This window comes from Fusarium verticillioides, chromosome 1 (assembly GCF_000149555.1).
Source record: "Fusarium verticillioides 7600 chromosome 1, whole genome shotgun sequence".
NCBI lineage: Eukaryota > Fungi > Ascomycota > Sordariomycetes > Hypocreales > Nectriaceae > Fusarium > Fusarium verticillioides.
The window spans coordinates 1,900,158-1,918,444 of NC_031675.1; the positions used below are offsets into that span (position 1 = coordinate 1,900,158).

General features: G+C 50.2%; 6 protein-coding genes across 10 annotated transcripts; 2 read left to right on the plus strand and 4 right to left on the minus strand.

Annotated features, from left to right (window-relative positions):
• Positions 1-54: 54 nt before the first annotated feature.
• Positions 55-2,173, minus strand: FVEG_01422 (hypothetical protein). The gene is made up of 5 exons (XM_018888378.1): positions 1,823-2,173; positions 1,687-1,760; positions 1,022-1,627; positions 923-967; positions 55-866 (listed from the first exon to the last, which is right to left on the minus strand). The coding sequence occupies exons 1-5, from the start codon at positions 1,942-1,944 to the stop codon at positions 703-705; spliced, it is 1,011 nt and encodes a 336-aa protein (XP_018744277.1). The 5' UTR covers positions 1,945-2,173; the 3' UTR covers positions 55-702.
• Positions 2,174-2,194: 21 nt separating this feature from the next.
• FVEG_01421 (cyclin B) lies at positions 2,195-5,645 on the minus strand. Of its 5 annotated transcripts, none has more exons than XM_018888375.1 (6): positions 5,187-5,643; positions 4,905-4,971; positions 4,713-4,768; positions 3,441-4,646; positions 3,253-3,391; positions 2,195-3,201 (listed from the first exon to the last, which is right to left on the minus strand). In XM_018888375.1, the coding sequence occupies exons 3-6, from the start codon at positions 4,719-4,721 to the stop codon at positions 3,113-3,115; spliced, it is 1,443 nt and encodes a 480-aa protein (XP_018744274.1). In that variant the 5' UTR covers positions 4,722-4,768; positions 4,905-4,971; positions 5,187-5,643; the 3' UTR covers positions 2,195-3,112. The 5 variants fall into 5 exon arrangements, with proteins under 5 accessions (XP_018744274.1, XP_018744273.1, XP_018744272.1 ...); XM_018888374.1 differs by having other exon boundaries at positions 4,905-5,126; positions 5,187-5,591; XM_018888376.1 differs by having other exon boundaries at positions 2,226-3,201; positions 3,441-4,643; positions 5,187-5,645.
• Positions 5,646-5,909: 264 nt separating this feature from the next.
• FVEG_01420 (50S ribosomal protein L2) lies at positions 5,910-7,805 on the plus strand. Its single transcript, XM_018888372.1, has 3 exons — positions 5,910-7,189; positions 7,243-7,316; positions 7,372-7,805. The coding sequence occupies exons 1-3, from the start codon at positions 6,247-6,249 to the stop codon at positions 7,471-7,473; spliced, it is 1,119 nt and encodes a 372-aa protein (XP_018744271.1). The 5' UTR covers positions 5,910-6,246; the 3' UTR covers positions 7,474-7,805.
• Positions 7,806-9,313: 1,508 nt separating this feature from the next.
• FVEG_01419 (hypothetical protein) lies at positions 9,314-12,126 on the plus strand. Its single transcript, XM_018888371.1, has 2 exons — positions 9,314-10,366; positions 10,424-12,126. The coding sequence occupies exons 1-2, from the start codon at positions 10,167-10,169 to the stop codon at positions 11,634-11,636; spliced, it is 1,413 nt and encodes a 470-aa protein (XP_018744270.1). The 5' UTR covers positions 9,314-10,166; the 3' UTR covers positions 11,637-12,126.
• A 262-nt stretch (positions 12,127-12,388) lies between these two features.
• On the minus strand, positions 12,389-13,381 carry FVEG_01418 (casein kinase II subunit beta-2; the record flags this gene model as incomplete). Its single annotated transcript, XM_018888370.1, has 3 exons — positions 12,389-12,853; positions 12,907-13,152; positions 13,322-13,381. 3 exons carry the CDS (start codon positions 13,379-13,381, stop codon positions 12,389-12,391), a joined length of 771 nt encoding a protein of 256 aa, XP_018744269.1.
• A 703-nt stretch (positions 13,382-14,084) lies between these two features.
• On the minus strand, positions 14,085-17,641 carry FVEG_01417 (hypothetical protein; the record flags this gene model as incomplete). Its single annotated transcript, XM_018888369.1, has 3 exons — positions 17,070-17,641; positions 14,847-17,015; positions 14,085-14,798 (listed from the first exon to the last, which is right to left on the minus strand). The coding sequence occupies exons 1-3, from the start codon at positions 17,448-17,450 to the stop codon at positions 14,085-14,087; spliced, it is 3,264 nt and encodes a 1,087-aa protein (XP_018744268.1). The 5' UTR covers positions 17,451-17,641.
• Positions 17,642-18,287: the final 646 nt, after the last annotated feature.

The following is an 18,287-nucleotide window of genomic DNA, read 5'->3' on the forward strand; positions in this document are numbered from 1 at the left end:
CACGTTTAATGTTAACTCAAACCTAATCACTACAAGCACTGCAGGAACTTCAATTACCCTAAACATCTTAACAATTTTGATCAACTCCCAACTATTCCCTCGGTTGAAGAACCGAGACCTGACTATAGTACCAGTGGCCACGATAAACAACGTCTATTCTCTCACACGGCCATACATGTTCCCTTCTTGCGAAGTACAGCACATTCTGCTGTTTCTGATACCTCACAGTATCGCATATCATAGTAAGCATACCAAGTTAGACATAACGCCTGGAAGCTATCTAAATTGGATGAGCTTGATATGAACCCATTGCATAGCGTTTTGAGTAAAGATCTTTCCCATTGCAATTGCCTGTCTCCCATGAGCAGCACGTCAGCAAGGCCGGGCCCCCATCGTGCAATTTTTGGACCACGATGACCTCAAATGCCCTTCGTCTCCATTGACCAGATCTGCCTTGGCTCATCCCGCTTTGCGGAAAAGCGAGGCCATACGCGGACGCACCGGTCCTTATTTAGCCCGTCTTACACACGACCTAAACCTATCAAGAGCTTCTTCATAAGAAGCAAGTAAGGCTGGCCTATGATAGCTTAAATGCTGACGACGAAACATTATGTACAGTACCAATTGCTTTTGCAGAAGTGAGGGCTTCCAAGGGCCGGTATAAACCCTCGTATTGAATACTTAACGTGACTGGGGGACTAATTATTTCCTGTCGACATCGACACCCACGATCCGCAAAATGCCCAAATCACTATATGCAAGACAATACCTTGTTGGAGCCCAAGCAACTACTGGACAAGCACCAGCTGTCTTGAACGTGTGGACATGGTCTCCCGTCTCGACATGTGATACTTCCAGGCCGGATCCTACCCAGAAAACAAGTTAGCAAAAGCGTCTCAAAACATAGGCTAGAAACTTTTACCTTCATCACTTCCACCAACAACAAAACTACCATCGAACGTAAAGCCTGAAGTCAAAAAGGTTAGCCAACCCACTATAAATCGATACCAAAGGAACGCACTGAGGCTCTTCACTGGCCCGACCATCCTCGTAATTGTTCGCTGGCAAATCCAGTATGTTGTATCCCACAATGCAATAATCGAGTCTGAGCCTCCCGTCGCCAGATACCGCCCCGTAGGCTGTAGATCAGCAGTCAGACACGAAGAAGTATGCCCATTGAGCTCAAACTCGTCCGTCTCTTCACCATGTTTGCTCTGCAATACAGGTTGGAACCCAGGGTATGACAAGACTCGGATACGTCCTTCTGCTGTCGTCACGAAGATCTTCTCACCGCTCCAACAGAATGCGATCTGGTTGGTCTGCACGGACTGTTGATGCGTGCTGAGAGGCGTCGACTGAGATGGCGATAGAACGAAGATGGTATCTGCCTTGTTCCCAACGAGAAGCGTGTTCCCATCTGGTGCCCAGACAAGAGTAAAAGCGTCCCCAAGTCCTTTGACCTCGTTGAAGCATGCCTTTGTCCTCACGTCCCAGAACTTGACCACGCCGTCACTGCTCACACTGCAAAGCTCTGCATCCTTTGTTGGGTTGAATGCGACCTTCTCAACAGATGCTGAGTGGCCCTTGAGCTCCGTAGAAAACTTCACATGAGGCTTTTCAGGGTTCCCTATCTCGTTCAGCCTCGCTCTAGTGGCCTTACAGGCCCCGCAGACTTGATCAACTTACACACTCTGAGGGTTTTCTCTGACGACCCTGTTGCTACTAGAGTTCCGAGAGGATTCCACGCGATGCATCGCAAGCTTCACCATCGAAATCAGCAAGAGGGAGAAGAGAATGGGCCCCCTGGTCAGATAACACATACCTATGGGGATTCGAGCCCCGCGAGTTGTTGGGGTCGTTGTAGGGCTGGCTTCTGAGGTTGCCAAAGTAGCCAGAGAACTTATCCTTTGATAAGCTTTGTCTTGCTCGAAGGACAGGTGCCATGTTATTCGACGGATAGGTGTAAATTTGTTCACTGTGCCTGGTCCAATGCTCTCGCTCAATTGGCAGCAGCTATGTTGCCGCTCAGCACATGCGACAGCTTGAGCACCCGAATTAAGTGGATTAATTGGCTTATATTTAAAGTGGAGGCTGGAATGGTTGTCTTTGAAGATTGGTGCTGGATGATGTTTAATGGTGATTGGAGTGCTAACATGAAAGAGCATCCCGTCAAGGTTAGTGCGGATCACACAAGCCACAGGCCTAAAAGAGCGTGTCTCTGACATTTGGTGGGCCTGACGTGACGCGACCCAACAGTTAAAGCCGAGTCAAGGCTAGTGCATCAAAAACCATCCATGTTTATAGACGCCGTCTCCAACGGCAACCGTTTCGACATTAATCATGTTCTGCGTAAACATCCAACTCTATCCGTCCGTACATAGGCACGCGGCCGCTAACTAGCACGCGGATTTACCCACTGTAACCATCCGAGGCCCCGGCCACAATCACCCACTGTGGTCCATGTATTCGTGAAATGTAAAACTTCATTCCTGCCATTCCTGGGCTCTTTCCGTAATCCGGCCATGGTATATGTACAATTTTCTATCACAAGCCCTTTTCACGACGGTAGCCGAGATGCACAAGAGCCGTACCGAGTTCTCCTACTCCAGTCATTGAGAAACATTGCTAGACCGCCAAATGTCAAGCTCAGCTTGCATCCGCCACCCCGTGGCCCGTGTCGTACGGCTTCCATTACTCCCCGTCCAGTGCCCCATGAATAGGCCGTCTGCACAGCCAACTCCAACCAGCCGAACCAAGCCCTTAACTTCCTTCGCCAGTGACTCCATGCGCCATGTATGAGGACGAAAAGCATGCTTCGGGAAATGTGCAAAAAACCAGACAATCGCAAACAAAAAAGTGCAGATGCTGTCCGTAATATCGGACAGTGAGAATATGAATCCAGACCAATACGGCAAGTGCTTTTCATTGCATACTCGCTCAGGTATCGACAGTGGAATGTGTGGTATCATGATGGCCCATGAGGTTACCAAAGGGCGTCGGTGATCTATTAACGTCGTGAGGCGGCGGTGTAGCTGAATCCAACCGCTAGCCGAGTATCCTGTTCTTCAGAATATCGAATAAGATGTGCCATAAAAGTGGTGACTTGAAGTGCCTATGATAGCTCATCGAGGCTCAGATGAACGTCGTGGACGCCGAATAGGCCAGCATTCTTCTTTGCCCATTGGCGTGCAAGAATCGAAGCTTTGTAATTTGTCAGCTGGTTATTCTTTCCGCGCTAGGAGAGGTACATACCCTTCAAGAACTTCTTGCTAGCATACTTCTTGAAAAATGCTTCATGAGTGACAGGGCGAGCGAGGTAGTCGACCATGAGCTGAACGACATGCTCGATCTCGTCCTCAGTGTAACCAGCGTAGTAAGAAAGAGTCTCGTCCTGCAGATCCATTAGTAGTTGTCGCGTTAAGAATGTGAACTTCACGTACCCATTCGCCCCGGTCAAGCATCAGTCGCGCTAAATACATGGCAGCAGCAGCAATGTGACTAGGTCGGTAGGGCATGAATCGATGATCCAGCAGGCCAATCTCCATCAGGTACTTTCCAATGGTTCGAGACTGGATATCGTAATTGTCTGCCTTGGAGACACGGCGGAGGAAGTTCATCGGGTTGGGGTAGCTGAGATCGTAATTGAGAGTGCTCAGGATAAATCGCTCAGCACTCAGAATCTCAGCCTCAGTAAAACCATCGTCGGCAATGCGCTTGAAGTTCTCGACGTGGGGAGAGAGGACCTCCTCGTATTTGGAAGCGATGAACATGGCAGTGATACCAACAAGTTGGAGACGGTCAAGCTGAACCACCTTTTCTGATAGGAAGCGATCGATAAGATTGACGGCGAGGAATAGGGTTTCGGGAAGTAGATGGAAACGGGTATGAACCTCAACGAGCCAGTCGACCAAGATACCGCGCGTCTTCCATTCGAGCTCGTCCTGATGAGACATATATTCAGGATTGGGAATCGACTTGACCTCAAGATCGCGCAAGTAGTCAAAGATCTCATTGGCATACTCGGCAACCATGAGAGGATCTTCTAGATCCTCGCTATCCAAGTCCTTGACGCCAGGAGGGTACTCGAAAGGTGCATCTTGTACCTCTGCCTTGTCTAGAGAGACCTCAGGCTTCTGGACTTCAGCCTCAACAGGTGTCTCTGATCGTTCACGTTCCTCAGAAATAAGATGCTGCTTTTTGGAGGGATGCTCATTCTCGTTGACGGGAGCTTTTATCTTGGTGCTGGCGGCATCTGTTCCAACCTTTCGCTTGTTAATGGTGCCGGAACCGGACTGTGTCTTGGAGTTGGTAGGCTTCGAGCCGAGAGCAGTTCTTGTGGTAGGACGCGCAGTCTTTTTCTCGATACCGGTGGGTTGAGCAGCCTTGGAGACCAATCCCTTGGCCTTCTTTCCAGCAACACCATCGACCTTTCCTACATTACTGACATCGCCCAATGCAGCGCGTTTCCGCGTGTTACTGGCGGCGGTACCGTTGACTGTGGATTTCTTTGTTTGCAGGGCAGCCTTAGCAGGCAGTGATAGCTCATCAACCTTGAGAGCGGCAGCTTGGGCTCTTGTAAGACGCGTCGTGCCGCTGTTCTCGTCGTTCTCGTTGCCGGCGAGGCGCGTACGAGTGGCCCGAACCTGCTACTCAAGTTAAAATGACTGATCGGGAGAGGGACCCAAGCCTCTCGGTCGCGTCTGAGCACTTACTGGAGGCATCTTGACTATCTAGTTGTTGATCGGTGTAATATTGACAAGGGGTAGTGCTGGAACAGTTCAGTTAGTCAACGCGTCGAATGAGAAACATGAAAGGAAAAGATGGCTGAGATCACGAAAGGTTATAGACAAATAGCATTCGAGCTGCCGAGAAAGTCGAAACAGAGTAGGAATTCAGCTACCAACCTTTGGGACAAGCCTGGTGAAAACACCGTGAAAGGAATGTTGTGAGTCGTGATAGATGGAGCGATGACTGATGCTGTATGTTAGTCGAGGATGACCCAGGCCGGAATGGAAAGTTGTTGGCGGAGGAAGTAAACAAGAGGTAAAAGGACAGGAGCAATGGGCAAGTTTGGGCGGAGACGATGTTTATGTTCAAGAACAGTTGTGGTTGTGAGGACGATAGAACTGTTTTGACGAGCGGGTAAGGAAGATGAGTTGTGGAGATCCACCAAAGTGGGTACGTACCCGTACGCGGCTAACAAGTCGCGTTTCTCTTCGTTGCTCTAGGTACGTCAGGCTCCCAAGCGTGATGTCCCACTCGAAAGAAAAGGATTGGAGCTCGTTAGGAGCAGGGGTGATGCGATAGCTTTGCTATTTTCCCAGGACGTATCGAAACGCGAAAAGAATCGAATACTGCGGCGTGATGTGCAGTCGACTTAGTAGTTAGTTAAGTGCGAAAAATGTCGAGTAGGGCTGGACAGTTCAGCAGAGATGCTTGATATCAGACGACGGGGGATAATGAGAATGGTAGGATGAATGGCAATATGCCGATGGTCGAACAAGGATAAACGTAAAAGAGACGGTAGAGACGACAGGCACATTTACAAATTTGAATATCAAAAGAAGAGAGAGAGCCAGGTCAAGGTAAACGGACAATGGTGGACGGGGTCTTGACATTTAGTATGGAGGGGCGGGATGGATGAGATCAGTACAAAACGCGCCTGCATCCAGGTCAAGTCGCGAAAGCTGCTGTCAACCTGGAACCTTGGAAAAGCTACGTACTACTTCCGGCTCAAGACTGTGTTTTTGTGGGACTGCCGCCCTAGCAACCGCCGGCCAACCGCCTTTGAGTTCAATCTCATTGGCCCAGCCTCGTCGCGGGTCGAGGTTGTTCACGAAGCACGAGCCATGTGGGAGCTACGTGAGGGCGTTTGTGGCGGCTGCATGTGGCGGTGCAGGTCTCTGTCAAGTGGTGGCTCAGATCGGTCTTCCCGGCACAAAGTTATTCATTATCCGATGAAATTTGAACATCCCCAACGACACCAACGGTGCAATTGGCGATAGTGGGCTTCTTTTTTTGACGGTCCTGGATTCCCCGATCGTCCCTTGCTACTGGCTGAAGATCGCTTGAGCTACCAGGAAGTATTTAATATTGATAGTCCGTCTGATCTGCTCTCCAGCGACCGTCGTTGGGGAACATCACTGCCTTCCCCTCTGAGTAAATATCAAACCATACAACCACACGAATCGAGCCCGATGAAGACCAGCTGCTAAAATTCCAACACTGAAACACCCGAGACCGACAATGCTTCAGTCCGGCATTCAATTTGCTGCTGCGCGGCAGAGCGCTTTGCGCATGGCTCTGGGCCGATCGCTCCCACGAACATATGCAACTATCAGACGTTCTAACGAGACCACCGCCAGCCCGAAGGAACTCGCCGAGAACCCTGAGAGTCAATCCGCCATCTTGCGAGTCTATAAGCCCCGAACACCTGGTGTGAGACATCTCAAGCGACCTATCAACGATCATCTATGGAAAGGACGACCTTTCCTTCCCTTAACATTCCCGAAGAAGGGCCAAGCAAAGGGTGGCCGAAATGTGTCTGGTAGGATCACCGTGCGACACCGAGGCGGCGGTGCGAAGAGAAGAATAAGAACGGTCGACTTCCTCCGCAACCGACCAGGACCTCACCTGGTGGAACGCATTGAATACGACCCAGGACGGAGTGCGCACATTGCTCTTGTCACTGAGAAGGCTACCGGACGTCACACTTACATTCTTGCCGCTGATGGTTTGAGGTCTGGGGATATTGTGCACAGCTACCGTGCCGGTATTCCTCAAGATCTGCTTGACAGCATGGGTGGTATTATTGATCCTGGTATTCTAGCTGCAAAGACTGCCTTCCGTGGTAATTGTCTACCTATGCACATGATTCCTGTCGGTACTACAGTATTTGCTGTAGGATCCGCAGCTAGACGTGGCGCCGTATTTTGTCGTAGTGCCGGCACCTCAGCTGTGGTTGTCAACAAGAACGAGGAGACGAAAGACGACGGTACTAGGGTCATGACCGGCAAGTACGTTGAAGTTAGACTCCAGAGCGGTGAAGTTCGACGAGTTAGCAAGGACGCTTGTGCGACGATTGGCGTGGCTAGCAACATCCACCACCACTATCGCCAGCTGGGCAAGGCTGGACGAAGCCGGTGGCTCAACATTCGACCTACAGTCCGTGGTGTTGCCATGAACAAGGGTAAGGAACATGGGCGTATCTTAGCAGGACTGCTGCTGACATGAAATACACAGTCGACCATCCTCATGGTGGTGGTAGAGGTAAATCGAAGGGTAATCGTCACCCTGTCTCTCCTTGGGGTGTTCCTGTAAGACTACCTAATAGCCTCGAAGCATATGAAGCAATGCTAACACCATCGCCAGACCAAGAGTGGTTACAAGACCCGACGCAAGCACAACAGAAACAAGTGGGTTGTGGTACCTCGACCTCGAAACAACGGAAAGCGCCGAGACAAGGCCAATTAAGGGAAAGGAGTGATGAGTCGATGCGTTGGATGAAAAGCACATGCCAGGCCGAGAAAGAAGTCGGTCGTCAGTGCGTTGTATATTATGACGCTGCATTGTATCATATGTGACATTATAGATAAGGGCCCAATTGGCGTCTTGATCAAAGAACCACGTAGGAACATGTATATTCCATGATTTGATGTTTTGGCAATTTGACATTACATGTGGAATTGTTACAAGCTGGTTTCACCAAAACTATACTCCGTAGCACAGCCTTTTATCATATATATCCCCGGGACCGCACCGTAAACGCTGGGGGTGGTGAAGCCTGGGTGACAGGTTCATGCAAGCACCTTGCGATGGACAGTCAATCGTCATATCCTTGCAAAGGATCTGATCATGTTCAAAGCAGCCGAGAATTATAATAGCAGGACCTATCGAACAATGAGTGCGCTGTTGCAACCTCTGACCAGACAAAGGCCTTTCGAGTTTCACCAAGGGTATAGTGTTTCACCGACTCGCAGCAGTCGCAACACTCAAGGCGCAAGGGTCCTTTGGCTGCCGCCGAAGAAAAGGGTTCATTCAGGCTGAGTCAGTGGAGATAGCGAGTACTGAGCTGAACGCAGTTGCTTAGTACTGCGATATGCTATCATCTGCTTTGCTCTGTAAGTAGTCTTCCATTTGCACGCCCAAGATTCCGAATAGCCGTTGGTTTTACGAAAGAGCCAATAGTTCGCCTTGTGCCTTTGCGGAGAATCGATTGAATACCTTTTTTGCGTTTTTGGACGGCGCTGTCCGTACAAAGGCGGCTACTGATGGACCAAGCCCACACGGCTGGGTAGCTAGGTCCTTTGCACAGCCTCACAGAGCCACGAATCGTAATCTGAGCCTTTCGCTGCCAAGAGCCAAGGCTGGATGACAGGTTCAGCAGTGCTGAACCATAATGAAGTCTAGGTACCTACCAAACTACAAGGAGGTCTGAAATTGAGCAGCAGCTTGTAGAGTCAACAATTGTTAATAAATCTTTCTGTTCTCGCTTCACTAATCAAGACTGGCTCTAATATCATTGACGTCGCAGGCGGGTAACAGAATTAAGGTTATTTCTCATCCGCGAAACCTGATTGGACGGGAAGATTCGGGAAGAGATAAACGCAGATCATGGCAGGGCCTGGTAAGCCAGGTCATGGAGTTATGACTTTCAGGGAAACAAGACCGTCAAAAAGAGCAGGACGGGATGACTGACTGGGATATTTGGTGTGCTAGGGATTGGCTAGCACGTACGGAACGGAGAACATACATGCATTCCAAAATGCCCGATGGAGCTAAGGGGGTGACGATTGTCAGATGGTGTTGAAGTGCTAATGGACCGCCGTAACCGTGACGAAGGCATGGTTGATGAGACACCGAGCACAGTGGGAGCGGTTGGCACCTGACCAAGTGCCTGTTCCTTTACTCTGTTCTCACTCGAGAGTCCATATCATCAATCTACCTGAATCAAGGGAGACAAAGGCCGGATTGAAGAGTTCACCTGAACCACATGATGGTATTCGGCGTTAACTGAATGCCAGATCTGACATGATACAGGCAGGTACCGAAACACTGCGGACTATCCGTAAAATTAAACAAAAAACAACCCTTCCTCGGGCTCCTCGTACCCCTCGTGTCCCGATGCGAGTTGAAAAATAGGTAGCCATCGATGCGCAGACCCCCGAGAGAAATGGATCATAAGCGGGACCACGCGAGCATTTCCCCAATGAGGCTCCCACACGCCACTAGTGCTACAGGGGGTTCGTCATAGCCTCGTTCTAGTGGCAGCTGTGCTTTAGAAAAAACAGGCGCGCGCAAGCTCAAACACCATCAGAATAGTCTCAAAGTGAAAATCTTTTATGATTTGAGCTAGTACTGGAAGGCTCTTTAGAAAATAAGCCTTGCAACACTGGCCCTGCGAGCGGTACATGATCCCGCAAGGAGATTTTCGGCCCCCCCAATTCAAAGACAATTCTCCTAGGAATTGTAGGTACTTTACCTAGTCTTGGCCCCCTGCCCAGACTCCAGCTGGTACATAGGGCCCAAGGCTAGGAGTGCCGCAGTACACGTAACCTCCAATTACCGAAGCCGTCAGCCCCATTCATTTCTTACATCAGTTTCCAAAGGACCATTTTCTAGTAAAATCGTCCGCAGATCAGTCCAACGCTGCCAGTCCAAACAAACAGAAGAATTCCATCTGACATCGATATCAAGCACAAGATTAACAATTAACGAAGACATACCAGTAAGAGCGACCGGCGAGTGAGATTGGTTTGGCGACTGAAAATATCCTCCGGTGCTTCATACCCCAGACTTCAAGCCAATACCCAACACCCAATACCCATAACCATAACCATTATCCCTTCATTTCTTGCCCAAGTCATTGAGAAACCCCAGACTTATTGTCGCATGCCAAAACTGCTGTTCCTCCTAAGCCCACCTCCTTTGGACTAGCCGCTTCGCCGTTCTTTTCATTCTCTCTCATACACACACCTCTCTCTACAAAGCCCACACGCCCTCCCCAGACCCCAACGCAGACGGAGGCGTAAACTGTCTGGCTCTCAAGTGCACGCAGAAGCGGAAACGGGGGCTCAATTGAGTGTGTGACGACAAGCCCCAAACCTCAAATAACTCTCCCCCCCCCGTTCGGCACTCGATCTTCTCCTCCCCTCTCTTGATCGAATATGCATTCATATTACAAGATGGGCGACTCGGGTTTAGGAACATTATCTGGTGGTTTGCGAGGCCGTCGCTTCCCCATTCGACTGATCTTGTCCTACCTCTTCGACTGGATTATTTGCTTTGTCTTTGTTGGTATCGGAGGTTGGCTCGATAGAGTTGCGCCTGCGAAACGACCATTCTCACTTGTTGACCCTAATATCTCGTACGTAGGATGTCTCCATCTCTTGATATTTGTCTAAAATGCTAACGTCGTTCAAAGATATCCATTCGCCGAACATGAACTCGTCCCCGCTTACCTCTTGTTCATCCTCGCCATTGGCGTTCCGTTCGTCATTGTCGCCGTTGTCTCCCTAATATTCGTTCCTGGCCCGACTGTACCTAAGGGTACCCCAAAGACTCTTATCTGGCAGCGCAAGCTCTGGGAGCTTCATGTTGGTGTCCTCGGCCTCGTCCTATCTCTCACGCTGTCATGGTTCTTCACGAGCTCTATGAAGAATCTGTTTGGCAAGCCTCGACCGGATCTCCTTGCCCGCTGCGACCCCGATTGGAAAAACATCGACAAGTATGTCGTTGGTGGTTTCAAGTGGCAGAGCATGACAGGACAGCTTGTCTCGGCTGATATCTGCCAACAAACCGACAAGTACAAGATTGACGACGGTTTCCGCTCATACCCTAGCGGCCACTCGTCGTCTGCCGCCGGTGGCCTCATCTACGCCTCGCTCTTCATGGCCAGCAAGTTCGCGGTTACTATTCCCTTCGTGATGCCCTCTGCTGCTGCTGTGGCAGGAGCAGCCAGCCATGCGGCGTTTCCCTCTCGAATCCATACCGGCTCTGTCGTCGATCCCTACGAGCCCTCGCGCGCCCGCGCCCCAGATGGATCATTTTCTTCTGTTCCCACAAAGGAACGCGCAGGACAAGATAATGCCAAGGTCCAATCTCTGCGTCGCCAAGCTGCTGCGCCCCCGATTTACCTCCTTGCTCTTGGCCTTCTCCCCTTTGGTGTCTCAATCTTCATTGCTGGTTCGCGCTGGCACGACCGCCGCCACCACGGCTTTGATATTCTCTTCGGCTACTTGATGGGTCTTGTTGCCGCCATTTTTGCGTTCCGGTATTATCACTTGCCCATTCGTGCTGGTGCTGGCTGGGCATGGGGTCCTCGAAGTGATGAACGTGCGTTCTGGGCAGGTGTTGGGCGACAAGGCTATGCTGGTACAGACGAGGAGCTCGGCGTCTATTCTCCTCGACGCGACGTGGGCCATTCTGGAGATACGTCATACCCACCCATGACATCTGCGCTCGCTCAACGGAATGTTCGCCAAAACACAGACCAAGAGCCTAGGCCCAGCCAAAACTTCCAAGACGTGGAGCTACAGAGGATGGATGATTCTGATCGACTAGAAAACAGGTTCCCTGATGAGCGGTTCAATGAAAACCGGTATGGTGACGCTCATTATGCTGAGAACCGTGTCTAGAACCGCGGAATATCGCAATCTAAGGAAGATTGTGCTTTACAGCAAGACATGCAGTGCTGGCACGTGTACATGTATGTAATTCAGATGGATGGTATATTCAGGTTCCAGGGAAAAGGTGACACCTCTGGATGTTGGTCAGGATTGAATTTTTGTTTGTAATGAATGGAAAGCGAACAGCTTGCGGGCAGATGACCACTTGATTTTTTGACACGACATGACACGAACAACGAGATGACCGATTGATATGGTACCAACCTCAGCCAACGCGACTATCGGTGAGATACTAGAATAATTGCTTGTCAAATCAGAGCAAGGGTTCATAGTCGGTGGGCGATCAGTAAGGTTCACGTCCAAATGCATTGACAGGGGGGAAAAGAACGCTTCTTTGTAGAACAGCTATAATTCAAGACAAAAACAAAACATTTCGCACTCCTTCGTTGTTTATACCAGCCCAATCCAACCCATATGACTTGCCGCCAAACGCCAATCCAGAACCTGACCAACAGCCGCAGAAACAATAGAACTGCTCTTGTTGCCTCCGAGAGACGGTGAATGCATTCGCAGAAGCAGATTCGTGTCCACTCAACAACCCCAAATAAGTGCTAGAATACGAGGAATGTTTCCAGGGGAGCTTTATTCATGTCCATTTGAGCGAATTGGTGTGGATCGTCTTTGGTGCCAGTCAGTATGACTCTGATTCTATTACCAGTACCTATCCTAGCGCTCTCCTCAGGATTTGAGACAAGAGCCCTCTAAAGGCCTTCCACAACAGCCATACGGCCATCTATACCTTCGAATTCAAGCTCCTCGTCGTCTTCTTCTTCGTCCTCCATCTCATCACGGAAGCCAGTGTCGATCTCAAGCTTGCGAAGCCGACGGCGCATTTCGTCGCGCTTGGCGCTCTGCCAGCGAATCAAAGCAGCCGAAGCATGCACTTTGAATCCGTACACGCGAGGAACGTAGCGTTCCACGCTCTTGGTTGGGATGAGGGCGGGATACACCTGGAAAAGGATGTTGTGGAAAGATGTGCCGAAGTAGGCGCCGTCGATAGCGGCGTGTCTTGAGGACTTAGGGTTGTAGATATCCTCGCAGCGAGCGCAGTATAGCTTAACGGGTTTCATGTTGGGCACATCAGAGAGGCCCATGGGGAGGAGGGGATGGGAGTGGCACATGACACGAGGGCATTTCCCAAACTCGGCCTTCTTATACTTGTCAAGCTTTCTCGTATGTCAGCGGAGTGGTACCATATATCTAGCCAAGACGCACGCACCATTTTTGTAAGCCCTCTTGTTGTAACGATGTAACGGGCGTGCACAAGACCATAAAGGTGCCTCGCAGACTTCTCGATGGCCTCGCGCATCTCATCGTCGCACTCGAGATCAAAGACATCGGTGACGAGATCTAGCGCATACTGATAGTACTGGACTTCAGTATTAAGGCCTGTCAAGTTGAACCTATCCGTAAGGTAGTCCTCGTCGATTTCGCAAAAGTACTCGTTACCCCTCGATGAGATGAACTGCAAGGATCCGTGATTAGCCCATGAAATTCCAAGATGATAACAAGAGAGCCCCGTGACCCCAAGCCTCTGTATGGCCGCTATCCGTTCAACAACAATGTGGCGATGGCGGACAGCGATAACAAGAGCGTGTTGCCTCCACGGTTTGACAATTGCTGGATGCACTCACCCAGTCTCGCCAATAACTTGTATAGTCGCTATCCGACTCGCTCACGTAGTCATCCATCATGCTGGGCGCAAAAGAAATATAGGGAAGCTATTGACCAAGGTAGCTCAACAACGAGCGACCATGTCCCAGCTTTGTGAAGTCGCTGGCTTGGTTGTTGACAGGTGCGCAGTGGGTAATATCAGGGGTGCGTTGGAGAATGTATTGTCGTCGAGGTCGTATCGTTATGGTATCGTAAATATCGTGTTTCGTTAATCCCTGGCCTGGTCGTTGGTACCTGGGTAGTCTAGGTATGCTTTGGTCTGGTTTGCTCTGGTTTCGGCCTCTCGATGGTGGGGTTGCAAAAGCCGTCTCTGCATCCTGTCTCTGCGTTGCGTCCCCGTCTGCGGTCGAGCTGGAACGGGATGGGCCACCAGGAGATAGGTAGGGTAACGTGACCTGGCGGGGTACATGTCCCGAATTTGAGCCTCATCTCAACACCATAGAGACACCCACGACTTGACGATGCGTCGAAATAAGCCCTGTTGGTACAGTCATTAGTCAATTAACAATAAAAACCTCATCGGTATTTATGATGAACTAAATGGTTCGGCTGCAGCATCACTCCCTTTAGTCAATTAGCCGTATTGGTTTTGACCTCTTCCAAGATAATAAAACAATGGTACTCCTATTACCGCATGATGCCCACCAGTCCCAATCTCAAACTCCAAGGGCTATCAAAACATGTTCCCGACATGAACAGTCGATCCAAGCCCTTTTTAACTCTTTAGGTGGCACTGATCGTCGAAGCGACACTACCTCCATCGCTACCAGACCGTCTATCTGATTCCGAGGCCCCGTCCTCGTCGCCGCTGGTCAAGCCACTCCCTCCTCCATTTGTTACGCGCGATGACGGAATCTGGAGTCGACTTCCAATACTGTCTTGTCCCGATTCTTGCTTAAGTGACACCTCCACCATCCTCATGGCTTCTTGCAACGTTTCACCAGTTTCATCCATAGCTGCCAGGAACCGTGCAAGTTCTTTACACAATTCCCAATCGCCTTCCCTCATGGCGCGAGACAGAAGTCGCACCGACTGTTCGGTTGATGACCCCAGTTCGTCCAGTGTATGTAATATAATTAAGTACCCACCTGCTGTCTTCAATGAACCTCTTTGCAACGACTCTTCAAAGAGTTCTTGTGCCTGCGGGAGGTATGCAAACAATGTTTTCCATTGCCGAACTTCGGTCTTGCGTGTGCACTGCAGCACAATATCAAGATACTCCTTGAATGAGGATAAAAGTGATAGAACGCGAGGTAGCACGGCATCAACAGGCTTCGGAGATGTATCAACTTCCTCATCTAACACACGATGTAACAATATCTCAAGCCCATGCGCAAAATACTCAAGCTCTTTGTACTGGTGGGCCAGGTTCGAGGCTTCAACTGATCTGCTTTGCCTTAGATAAAACCGCAGTAGGTCTGGAAGTATGAGATGTGTCTGGTCATTGTCAGCTAGCATATTACAATAGGACGCTTGAAAACATACCCTGATAGCGAAATGAAAGTACGAGAAGTTCACATCGCGACGCTGGACAAGATCCGATTCAACTCCCAACACGATGCCCTTTTCCAAAAGGACTGATAGGGGGTAGAAGTCGACGGGAATAGAGACTGGAGATGGCGGTTCCTTGCCATTGTCGCCAGCCGCATCTAGAACTTGGCTGATGTCTGGCCAGGCCTTGAGCTCCATTCCGTCAAATACCCACAGAGAGTCTTTTAGTGCTGGCGGTCCGTCCCGTAAGGGGTTGTCTTCGAGCTGTCGGTTCAGGTTTCGCAATGGCTGATCCCGGACACTGGCGTGGTACTCCACGTTTTGTGCGATGACACGCATGTCATATTTCAGCTGGCCCTCGTCGTTTAAGGACGGCCGGAGTAGTACAAGCTTTCCGTCGACAAGAAATATCACCGAGGCAACGGCAACATCCTGAGAAGGGTCGCCGTCTGTCAACTGCGTATCGGGTAATATCCAGCTCAGTCCCCTCACTCGAGCTGGAGATCTGACAATGCCATGAAACGCAATCTGGCCTACTTGTATGAGTCGTATAGAGCCGCCATGTGGGGTAAAAATAAAATGATACAGTAAGTTTTCGTAGGTGTAGACAAGGAGCGAGTCCTCGCCAGAGGTGGTCACAAGGACCACAGGGGCTGGGATTGTCTGAGTATGCAGTATCTGGGCCGAATCGAGGGCTGTCTCGCGCGAGAACAGTCGTAGTTCGAACCTTCTGTTGGCTTCTACTGCAGCAACAAGAATGTGTTGATGCCAGCACATGCCGCCTCTGACCTGGAACTCATTCTCCATAACCTCGTTGGCGAATGTCTTCCAGCGGCCGCTATTGACGCTGTAATGGGCGAGTCCCCGTCGGCCAGCCACAGCTACGTAGCGGCCATCGGGAGAGATGACAGTCTGCCGTATCGGCCATTGGTTCAAGAGATATGTGGGAGGAACCTTTGCCGTATGCCATAGGAATGGCTCTGCCGAGATGCTGGTAAGATCTGGAACATCATAGCCTCTGTAGATCATCACACTTGAAGGAGTCTGCAGCACGGTCCGGAAGACATTTGCCTCATTGTAACACCCGGTAACGGCATTCTTGGCCATCTCCAGGGACCATATAGCTTCATGCTTGCGTCCTGTCATCAGGATTTCGGAGCCGCCCCCTACCCAAGTAGCCCCGGAAAGTCCAGTTAACCATTCTTCTCCATTGGCGCGTGAGGTTGTCTCTTCAGATCCAAAACTATGACTTCCAATCTTACCAAACATACTCCAGGTAGACCAACCTTTTTGAAACCCCGCGAAAAGGCAGTAACCATCGGGTGAGTAACTCAGACTGGTGAATGCTCCTGAAGATGCCGTTGACACAGGGACTTGATGGGTATGTGAATGAGGGATGTTGCCTGCATAGTCACGGACGGAGTATACCTGTACTGTCCCGTCGCAGCAACCAATGGCGATGAGAGAAAATCTTGCATTTATAACCGCTGCAGTGGCGTGATCGTGTTCGCCTTGTGGAACATGGAAACAGTGGCCTTTGAAGAGTCGCTTAGCATCCGCGTCGTCGACCTGGCTGCTCTCTGCTCGATGATTGTAGCGCTGGACCGCATATGCTCGTCCGCTGCTCGTAATCCATGTCAAGAGGTTCATTGGACGATCATGTGTCATCTCAACGATGCTTGCCTTCTTCTCGACCCATCCCATTCGACTAATTATCTCGGTTCTCGTCTGTGAGCCCGTACTGTCCGGTGTCCAGCGGATACATTGCACAGCCGCGGGCTTCCTTGTTGCAACTATCAGCTCGTCGTCAAGAGCGAGTGCGCTCTCAATTCCGGCATCGACCTTAATCACCATTCTAAAGCGAACACTGAGGTCGCGAACCCCTGGGCCTTCGCCAGCGCCCCATAATATTTGCTCTGGTGGTAGGCCGGTGAGGCTTCCGATGAGGCTCTGTCTCCTTCGCTGAACATTGCTGTAATTCGCGAAATGAGGTTTGTATACGCGCGAGTCGGGATCAGTAGCCAAGGAGTAAGTGATGAGATAGCCCTGGTCTGTATGTATAACGAGGATGGCAGCGTCAGGTCTCAGTAACAGGTCGACATTTCTGCCGTATGTTTCCAGGGAATAATCTGATCGAATAACCACAGCTAGGATAACAGCAGGCTATTTCGGTCAGCATGAAGGGCGAATGGGCCAAACGTGTCTTGCAGGTCTTACTTTGGTCTGCCAGACTGTAATGGAAGTTGTTGTGATAACAGCAAACAGATTTCCGGAACGTGAAACTCGCAACGCCAGTATGGGATCTTTAACAGGAATTCCTTCTGTTTCGGTACTTCCAGAAGCTTGCGGCGGTCTACTTGATGTATAGTCATCGTGCTCGACAGGTCGGATTCCTGGTGTTATCGGGGTCGGTGGGGGTTGAGAGTCGAGGTCATCAATGGTGTGACCTTGAGATTGAGAAGTTGGAGGACCAGGCGATGGCGTTAAACTGGAATCGGAGGGGCCTGTAAGACCATCATGAGAAACGACAAGCTTAAAGGCTGGAGCTCGACTGCTGCTGGTAGCATGGATGCGTGGTGTTCCAATGGGCCAATACATGGCGGCAACTTAGCTCCTCAGCTAAGGGTCCAGCAGTTGTAGATGCGCGGTGCTTTTGGGGGACCAGCGCTTCGATTGGGAGGATTTCGCTGCAGCGGAGACTCAAACATGACCCTGCGCGCTAACTGGTTCTAGGAATGGCTCCTCGTGCCATTGACTTATGATATTGTTCAGGTATGATGGTATTGAAGATGATAGTGGGTTGTCACTGTCGTCGCGGATGAGCTCCTGGTGATGTTGTCATAAAAGTGTCTGATTGGTGGTTTCTGGCTTATGTAAGTATGCGTCTTGCTCTTTTCGTCCTTCCGTTCGTGGTCACCCCTGAACGATACTGAACTGCTACCTTTATATTCACTACCACACACGACGTTTCTCTCACTGGGCATGATTAAAACAATATCAGATCCTCCTCATTGCCGAAGGCGGGGTACCCAAATAGCAACAAATTCAGCAACGTTTATTTCCTTTCCTCATATTGTCTTGCTATAAGCCCCTATCATCTACTACCAAGGGTATATATACATCTATACTCATTGAGCCAACGACACAATGAATAAAACACACGCATCGCATCTGACTCTACCGTCCAGCAAATCTGTCTCGCCTTGAGCAAAGTTTACAGCCATGGTCCACGGGTACATTCAGCGCCTGGGCTAGCGATCCTTTGCCAAGCAGTCCTTGGTTAATCCTAAGCACATATCCTTGAGCCAGCCACGGTCAGAAGGGGTTTAATAAGTTGAATCAAGAAAACAAAGATTGACGCTCGCTTTTGAAGAGGTGAAACATCGGTCCAGCAAACACAACGCTCAAAAGTCAATGGGTTTTCAGTGACGAGTG